The sequence below is a fragment of the Vigna angularis genome, chromosome 1 (genome assembly GCF_016808095.1).
Source record: "Vigna angularis cultivar LongXiaoDou No.4 chromosome 1, ASM1680809v1, whole genome shotgun sequence".
In the NCBI taxonomy this organism is placed as follows: Eukaryota; Viridiplantae; Streptophyta; class Magnoliopsida; order Fabales; family Fabaceae; genus Vigna; species Vigna angularis.
The window spans coordinates 35,624,819-35,634,673 of record NC_068970.1 but is presented as its reverse complement, the minus strand read 5'-3'; the positions used below and the strand labels follow the sequence as shown (position 1 = coordinate 35,634,673).

Here is a 9,855-nt window from a genome sequence, read left to right as displayed (position 1 = left end):
ACTGCCAGAGTGAACGTGCGTCCGGCAGCAAGTGGGAACTCTGAACTTATTCTCCACTCACCCTGCACGCACCTCTCTTCTGCATTTTTCTGAGAAACCTAAGTTCTCTCCTCCTTCTCTCTACACTCTCTGCACCCTTCCCTCTCTAAGGAACCACCACTGCACCTCCTCCGATCAGTATCTTCGGCGCAGCTGAAGGACGCTCGACGTGGTACTCCAGAAGGACGTTCGGTTCGTGAAAACTGAACCGGTAAGTCCTTTCCTTCCTCTCTGACGTTCGTTTTCATGCATGCATGTTGTACGTTCGTCTTTTCCTCAAAATGGGTAGTTCTGATTTTAGTTTTTGGCGTTCGTTCGTATAGTGAATAAACGAGCGTTGGCGAGTTGAGTCTCTGTGGAGAGCGTCTGTGTGCGTCTGTGAACGTTTGTTCATTTTCCAGGTAAGGGAAGCTTATTTAATTTAACTGGTTTGATGTATGCTATGTGAACGTTCGTTATTTGGCTGTATGAAAGAAATGCATGATGTATGAAATGATGGTATGAACGTTCGTTATTTTACTGTATGATGTTTCTAGGGTGACTTGCATGAACGTTCGTTATTTTGATTATATGAAGCTGTTATGCTTGATTTATGTTGAACGTTCGTTTTTATGGAATGAGAATGATATATGACTGAGTTACATATTATGCATGAGATGGTGGATAAAATGAAATATATGAAATTGAGAGTTTGGGTTGATATGAACGAATGAGATGATTTGATTTTATGAGAAATGAACCTTCCATGAGATGTTGTGCGTTCGTTCTGAACGATCATTGACCGTTCGGTTTTGTTGGCAAAAATCATTGAAATGGGATTCTGTCATCTGGGTAGAATCCTGGTCGAATCATGTACGTTTGATAAACTTCTTTCTTTTTGTGTACTTGTATATATATATGTAACAGTGCATTTTTCCCGTTCGTACTACTTCTCCAAACTTCTCTTAGTTTATTTTCAAGATTTATCAATCTGAGTCACTGGACGTTCGGTCTTACACCAGACGTTCGCCCAGAATAGCGTTCGGTCTTACACTGGACGATCGTACTGGAAGGCGTTCGGTCTTACACTGAACGTACGCTCAAAGTGTCGTTCGGTTTCATACCGAGCGTTCGTCATAAATAGTGCTCGGCCTCGAGCGTTCGTTCAAATAGTGCTCGGACTCGAGCGTTCGTCCTAATAGTGCTCAGTTTTCAATTGAGCGTTCGTCCAAATAGTGCTCGGTCTCCAACTGAGCGTTCGTCCTAATAGTGCTCGGTTTCGAATTGAGCGTTCTTCCAAATAGTGCTCGGTCTCCAACTGAGCGTTCGTCCAAATAGTGCTCGGTCTCCAACTGAGCGTTCGTTCAAATAGTGCTCGGTTTTGAATTGAGCGTTCGTCCGAATAGTGCTCGGTATCATTTGAGCGCTCGTTCTCTTTTCCCACCAAATAGCGTTCGTCCAATGAACAGTACATGAGATTAATGAACAGTACATGATGAATAGTAAATGATGATGAATAGTAAGTGATGAAGAGATGAATGGAAAATTGTGACGTTTGAAAGAGCGTTCCGAGGAGGAACGACTCAAAACTTGATTATTAAGAGTTATAATGTATGAATGTGGTAAGCTTATCCGGTTGTTCATCCTGATGTTCCGTGAGTACTCGTCCTCACGTAGAGGGGGGTACGTCATGTGTGGGAACGGCAGGAGGTCCTAGTCCTGGTGATTATTTGGACAGATAGGACTAACCTCGGGTGGCAGCTGATGAGAGTTCCAGTTACTACATCACCCGGGTGCATGAACACCGAAGCTACACAGAGTTCATACAGTCCGGACAATCAGTCGTGTTGAGTTTCATTTAATGAGTACGTTAAAGTGGGCTGTTATGTAATGAATGTGTATGTTGAGATAGGCATGTATGTTGAATTATTTACCTGAAATTGTATGTTGATGCATGAGTTAAATTACGTAAGCTTACCCTTTCGTTTTCCTTGTGTTGTCCTTTGTTCTTGTACGTCCGTCTTGTCATTGCAATGATCATCCGTGTGGATGTGAGCAGAGAGAGATGAGCGTTTGGAAGAGTTACTGGAAGAAGAGAATCTGGTAGATGTGGAAGTGAAGACCGAGCAGTGAGACCGCCCTGCCAGTAGTGTATTTTGTTGAACTGAGTGGTCGTTCGACCACATCTTGCTTCCGTTTAAGTTTAAATTCGACCGTTCGGTAATTGTTTCTGTAAACCGTTCGGTCAGCTTTCTTGTACGTCCGGTTTATTCACTTGTAACTCTTGTGGAGACGTGCGGTTTTAAGCGCTCGTCATTATTGTTGAAGTTGCACTCAAGGACGTTCGTCCTTGAGCGTTCGTTTGTTTCAAAATTTTAAACTTTTAGTGTAAAACTGTTTGAGATTATTATTAAATGTGATTTTTCTAAATTTATAGTTATGACTGTATTTTTGGGATGTCACATTAGTGGTATCAGAGCAGTTTTGTTCTTTTAAGGACATTGTAGGTTGTGAGTGCACCATGCATGTTTTGCTGTGTGCTCGACATTCGTCTATTGAGTAATATAGACTCTTTGAACTTATCTAACGATCATTTCCTCTACTTTCCAGAGAACCAATGGCACCTAGACTTCCTCCTCCTCCACCACAGACCAATGAACATGATGTGCCCAATAACACGAGGCTGTTGGAATCTGTGATCGAGAAGCTACAAGAGCAGAATGCTGTTCTGATGCAGCAGAACGCGACTAATTCACAAAATCTCGAAGCTGCTCGCGCCAATTCTGAAATGACTCAGAGGCAACTAATGGAGATTCTTGCAGCTACTAGGGGTACGCCGGGAGCATCTACTTCGAATGCTACTCATCAGGTTGAGTGGACTTTGGAGAGCTTTTTGCAGCATCGCCCTGCAAGGTTCGATGGGAAGTGCCTTCCTGACGGAGTTGATCAATGGATAAGGGACATGGAACAGATCTATGATGCCAAGGATTGTCCAAACGATCGAAGACTGGCATTCACTGAATATTTATTGACTGGAGAGGCCAGTCATTGGTGGTCGACTGCGAAGATGTTGCTAACGGAATCTCACAGCCCTATTTCCTGGAAAGTCTTCAAGGAGAAGTTTTATGAGGAGTATTTTCCAGATAGTGTTCGTTTCGGCAAAGAAGTGGAATTTCTCCAGTTGGTGCAAGGTAATATGTCTGTTTCTGAGTACACCAACAGGTTCAAACATCTGGTCCGTTTTCATACCCTTGCCACCAGTGAAGTGTGGCAGTGCAGGAAGTTTGAAAATGGACTGAGAAGTGATCTTAAGGTATTGATATCCAGCCTCTGCATTAAGTCTTTTCCTGCCATGATTGAGAGAGCAAAAGTGTTAGAGAAAAATGTGGCTGAAGCAGAACGATTGAAGAAGCAACAACCACCAGCTAGAGGGCCGATCATGTCCAGGCCGAATATGAATCGGAACAGGTTGCCGTATGCTCGTCCAGCACAACCATCAAATTCTCAAGCTATGGTTGTTGCCGGACAGTCTGGACAGCATGGATCAGTCAGATGTTTTAAGTGTGGAGGACCACACTACCGATCGTCGTGTCCTCTGTTGGAGGGAGCAAAATACTGCACTCGCTGTAGAAGAAACGGTCACATGGAGCACGAGTGTAATATGGGCGGGCGTGCAGTAATGAGGCCGCCAAATGTCGGAAGGATGCAACAGAATCGGGGTGGAAGAGCACAAGCGGTTGGTCGTGTTTATGCTATAACAGGCGCCGAAGCTGCCAGTTCAGGTACGCTCGTCACTGGTACTTGCTTATTGCATGGAATGCCTGTTTGTGTGTTGTATGATTCGGGGGCAACACACTCCTTCATTTCGAAGGCGTGTGTTAAGAAATTGGGATTAGCCGAACGCGAGATGCAGTTCGACTTGGTAGTATCAACCCCAGCAGCGGGTGAGGTTAGGACGTCTACTGTATGTGTTAAATGTCCTATAGAGGTTGAAGGACGTAATTATAAGGTAAACCTCATCTGCCTACCCCTAAAGGATTTGGAAGTGATCCTAGGAATGGATTGGTTGGCTGCCAATCGCATTCTCATTGACTGTGGTGCTAAGGAATTGGTGTTTCCGGACGAGTACGAAGTAGAGCTATCAGTAACGCTCGGTCAGCTAAAGGAAGACATCGTGGATGGTGCTAGTTGTTTTCTGATCATGACGCATACGGACGAACGACTTGAAGGTTTGAATCATGAGCAATCGTCCAGTAAGTCGAGTGGAGAACGATCAGTCGTGGATGAATTCCCTGATGTATTTCCTGATGAAGTGCCTGGATTACCTCCTCCGCGCGAGGTGGAATTTACTATCGACCTAGTGTCGAATGCTGGACCTATCTCTATTGCACCCTATCGGATGTCGCCAGCAGAGTTAGCTGAACTCAAGGAACAGATTGAGGAGCTAATGGACAAGCAGTTTATCAGACCAAGCGCATCACCTTGGGGAGCGCCAGTACTCTTAGTGAAGAAGAAGGATGGCAGTTCTCGTCTCTACATTGATTACAGGCAGTTAAACAAGCTGACTATCAAGAATAAGTATCCTTTGCCTCGGATAGACGACCTACTGGATCAATTACATGGCGCGACCATATTTTCGAAGATTGATTTACGGTCGGGATACCATCAGATTCGGGTGAAGGAAGAAGACATCCAGAAGACAGCCTTCCGATCTCGTTATGGACACTACGAGTATGTAGTAATGCCATTCGGTGTGACAAACGCCCCAGCAATATTTATGGATTACATGAATTGTATCTTCAGGCCGTATCTAGACAAGTTCGTGGTTGTATTCATTGATGATATTTTGGTCTACTCCAAGAGCTATGAAGAACATGAGGATCATTTGAGGACTGTTCTGGGCATACTAAGAGAAAAGGAGTTGTACGCCAAGTTCTCTAAATGTGAATTTCTGATGAAGGAAGTGCAGTTCTTGGGACACATAGTTTCAGCTGGAGGAATATCAGTGGATCCGGCAAAAGTAAGAGCAGTATTGGAATGGGAGAGTCCACGTTCAGTAACTGAAGTTCGTAGCTTTGTGGGACTCGCGGGCTACTATAGACGGTTCATTGAAGGGTTTTCCAAGATAGTAGCTCCGTTGACTCAGCTGACAAGAAAAGATCAACCGTTCGCTTGGACCGATCGGTGTGAAGGAAGTTTCCAGGAATTGAAGAATAAGTTAACGAGCGCCCCGGTATTGGTCATTCCTGACGCGGCCAAACCATTCGTTGTGTATTGTGACGCGTCTCATCAGGGTTTGGGTTGTGTACTCATGCAAGAGAAACGGGTGGTTGCGTACGCTTCTCGGCAACTGAAGATTCACGAGAAGAATTATCCAACTCACGACCTGGAATTAGCAGCAGTCGTCTTTGCTTTGAAGATCTGGAGACACTACTTGTATGGTTCAACGTTCCAAGTATTCAGTGATCACAAGAGCCTCAAGTACCTGTTTGATCAGAAGGAGCTGAATATGAGACAGAGACGTTGGCTGGAGTTCTTGAAGGACTACGACTTTGAACTACTCTACCATCCGGGAAAAGCAAATGTGGTAGCAGATGCCTTAAGCAGAAAGGTAGTTCACGTCTCCTCCATGATGGTCCGAGAGTTAAGTTTGGTAGAAAGCTTTAGAGATCTAAGGTTACAGTTCGACTTGGAACCGAATGTTATTAAATGCTGTACTTGTAGAATCTCCAGTGATGTATTCGACCGAATCAGAGTGAAGCAGCGAGAGGATGAAGAGTTGGTGAAGATTTTGAGCGTACTCGGTACAGATCAAGCAAAACATTTTAACACTGGAACTGATGGTCTTCTACGCTACATGGATAGAACGTGCATTCCGAATGATGGCGAGTTGAAAAGAATCATTCTTGAGGAAGGACATCACAGTCGTCTTAGCATACACCCTGGCATGACTAAGATGTATCAAGACCTCAGGAACTCATTCTGGTGGCCAGGAATGAAGAGTGATGTTGCACGTTTTGTGGCATCCTGTTTAACGTGCCAATGAGCCAAGGCTGAACATCAGAGGCCTGGCGGTCTACTTCAGCAGTTAGAGATTCCAGAATGGAAGTGGGACAGCATTGCGATGGATTTCGTAACTCACTTACCTCGCACGGTCAGGAATCATGATTCTGTATGGGTAATTGTGGATCGACTGACGAAGAGTGCTCATTTCCTAGCAGTCAACCTGAAGATGTCTATGACGAACCTGGCTAAGCTTTATATCCAAGAAATTGTTCGCCTGCATGGAGTTCCATCCAGCATTGTTTCAGACCGAGACACGAGGTTTACTTCTCGGTTCTGGCGATCATTACAAAGTGAGCTCGGTAGTAAACTTCAAATGAGTTCGGCCTATCATCCTCAGACAGACGGTTAGTCCGAGAGAACCATTCAGACGCTTGAAGACTTATTGAGGACGTGTGTTCTAGATCACATGGGCGTCTGGGATGAAGTCTTGCCTTTAGTGGAGTTCACGTACAACAACAGTTTTCAAGCCAGTATAGGAATGGCTCCTTTTGAAGCTCTATATGGAAGGAAATGCCGAACGCCCTTGTGTTGGTTTCAGGAAGGGGAAAAGGTGTTAACCGGACAAGAACTCATTCAGCAGACGACTGAGAAGGTGAAGCTGATTCAAGAGAGGTTGAAAACGTCCAGGAGTCGACAGAAATCTTATGCTGACAAGAGGAGAAGACCCTTGGAGTTCGATGCAGGAGATCATGTCTTCCTTAGACTACATCCGACCACTGGTGTAGGGAGAGCCATCCGACCAAAGAAGTTGTCTCCCTAGTTCATCGGACCTTATCAAATCTTGAGAAAGATTGGGCCAGTTGCGTACGAGTTGTCTTTGCCGCCTCAGTTATCAAACTTGCATCCAGTCTTTCACGTTTCTCAACTCTGGAGGTACGTATCTGATCCTTCTCATGTATTGGAGTTGGAGAATATTCGTCTTCGTCAAGATTGTACGTTGGAAATGCAGCCGGTACGCATTGAAGATAGCGACACCAAGTACTACAAGAGGAAAGCAGTCAGATTGGTAAAAGTCGTCTGGGACGAGAAGACAGGCGACTCTACATGGGAAGTTGAAGATGCCATTAAGGATTTGTATCCCCATCTGTTCGAGACTCAGTCCTAATTTTCGAGGACGAAAATTTTTGTAGTTGGGGGGAATGTCAGGCCTCGAAAAACGTGCGTCCACGAGGCGTCCACGTGGCAGCAGGAGAGCGCGCCACATCAGCCGTGCACATGGCCGACAAACAGTGCCCGACACCACTGCCGAACGCCAGCTGTCGCACGCCCAACTGAATCAGAGCACAGTGGGAACGTGCGTTCGGCGTAGTGGAGAACAGTGTGTTAGTCAGGAAGAACGTGCGTCCGCGGTGGTGGAAGACGCGTGGCAACAGTGCAGTGGTCGACCGTCCGTTATGGGCTGTCAGAGAAGCGGCGGAGTGCGATGCCAGCGCAACTGCCAGAGTGAACGTGCGTCCGGCAGCAAGTGGGAACTCTAAACTTATTCTCCACTCACCCTGCACGCACCTCTCTTTTGCATTTTTCTGAGAAACCTAAGTTCTCTCCTCCTTCTCTCTACACTCTCTGCACCCTTCCCTCTCTAAGGAACCACCACTGCACCTCCTCCGATCAATATCTTCGGCGCAGCTGAAGGACGCTCGACGTGGTACTCCAGAAGGACGTTCGGTTCGTGAAAACTGAACCGGTAAGTCCTTTCCTTCCTCTCTGACGTTCGTTTTCATGCATGCATGTTGTACGTTCGTCTTTTCCTCAAAATGGGTAGTTCTGATTTTAGTTTTTGGCGTTCGTTCGTATAGTGAATAAACGAGCGTTGGCGAGTTGAGTCTCTGTGGAGAGCGTCTGTGTGCGTCTGTGAACGTTCGTTCATTTTCCAGGTAAGGGAAGCTTATTTAATTTAACTGGTTTGATGTATGCTATGTGAACGTTCGTTATTTGGCTGTATGAAAGAAATGCATGATGTATGAAATGATGGTATGAACGTTTGTTATTTTACTGTATGATGTTTCTAGGGTGACTTGCATGAACGTTCGTTATTTTGATTATATGAAGCTGTTATGCTTGATTTATGTTGAACGTTCGTTTTTATGGAATGAGAATGATATATGACTGAGTTACATATTATGCATGAGATGGTGGATAAAATGAAATATATGAAATTGAGAGTTTGGGTTGATATGAACGAATGAGATGATTTGATTTTATGAGAAATGAACCTTCCATGAGATGTTGTGCGTTCGTTCTGAACGATCATTGACCGTTCGGTTTTGTTGGCAAAAATCATTGAAATGGGATTCTGTCATCTGGGTAGAATCCTGGTCGAGGACGAACGTCCTCACTGTTTGAGCGTTCGGTTTGGCACTGTTGAATCATGTACGTTTGATAAACTTCTTTCTTTTTGTGTACTTGTATATATATATGTAACAGTGCATTTTTCCCGTTCGTACTACTTCTCCAAACTTCTCTTAGTTTATTTTCAAGATTTATCAATCTGAGTCACTGGACGTTCGGTCTTACACCAGACGTTCGCCCAGAATAGCGTTCGGTCTTACACTGGACGATCGTACTGGAAGGCGTTCGGTCTTACACTGAACATACGCTCAAAGTGTCGTTCGGTTTCATACCGAGCGTTCGTCATAAATAGTGCTCGGCCTCGAGCGTTCGTTCAAATAGTGCTCGGACTCGAGCGTTCGTCCTAATAGTGCTCAGTTTTCAATTGAGCGTTCGTCCAAATAGTGCTCGGTCTCCAACTGAGCGTTCGTCCTAATAGTGCTCGGTTTCGAATTGAGCGTTCGTCCAAATAGTGCTCGGTCTCCAACTGAGCGTTCGTCCAAATAGTGCTCGGTCTCCAACTGAGCGTTCGTTCAAATAGTGCTCGGTTTTGAATTGAGCGTTCGTCCGAATAGTGCTCGGTATCATTTGAGCGCTCGTTCTCTTTTCCCACCAAATAGCGTTCGTCCAATGAACAGTACATGAGATTAATGAACAGTACATGATGAATAGTAAATGATGATGAATAGTAAGTGATGAAGAGATGAATGGAAAATTGTGACGTTTGAAAGAGCGTTCCGAGGAGGAACGACTCAGAACTTGATTATTAAGAGTTATAATGTATGAATGTGGTAAGCTTATCCGGTTGTTCATCCTGATGTTCCGTGAGTACTCGTCCTCACGTAGAGGGGGGTACGTCATGTGTGGGAACGGCAGGAGGTCCTAGTCCTGGTGATTATTTGGACAGATAGGACTAACCTCGGGTGGCAGCTGATGAGAGTTCCAGTTACTACATCACCCGGGTGCATGAACACCGAAGCTACACAGAGTTCATACAGTCCGGACAATCAGTCGTGTTGAGTTTCATTTAATGAGTACGTTAAAGTGGGCTGTTATGTAATGAATGTGTATGTTGAGATAGGCATGTATGTTGAATTATTTACCTGAAATTGTATGTTGATGCATGAGTTAAATTACGTAAGCTTACCCTTTCGTTTTCCTTGTGTTGTCCTTTGTTCTTGTACGTCCGTCTTGTCATTGCAATGATCATCCGTGTGGATGTGAGCAGAGAGAGATGAGCGTTTGGAAGAGTTACTGGAAGAAGAGAATCTGGTAGATGTGGAAGTGAAGACCGAGCAGTGAGACCGCCCTGCCAGTAGTGTATTTTGTTGAACTGAGTGGTCGTTCGACCACATCTTGCTTCCGTTTAAGTTTAAATTCGACCGTTCGGTAATTGTTTCTATAAACCGTTCGGTCAGCTTTCTTGTACGTCCGGTTTATTCA

At 44.9% G+C, this 9,855-nt stretch overlaps 1 protein-coding gene across 1 annotated transcript; it reads left to right on the top strand.

Annotated features, from left to right (window-relative positions):
• The first annotated feature begins 2,635 nt into the window (after positions 1 to 2,635).
• On the top strand, positions 2,636 to 6,433 carry LOC128194945 (uncharacterized). Its single transcript, XM_052871542.1, has 4 exons — positions 2,636 to 4,513; positions 4,688 to 5,473; positions 5,516 to 5,963; positions 6,066 to 6,433. Exons 1-4 carry the CDS (start codon positions 2,636 to 2,638, stop codon positions 6,431 to 6,433), a joined length of 3,480 nt encoding a protein of 1,159 aa, XP_052727502.1.
• The last annotated feature ends 3,422 nt before the right edge of the window (positions 6,434 to 9,855 follow it).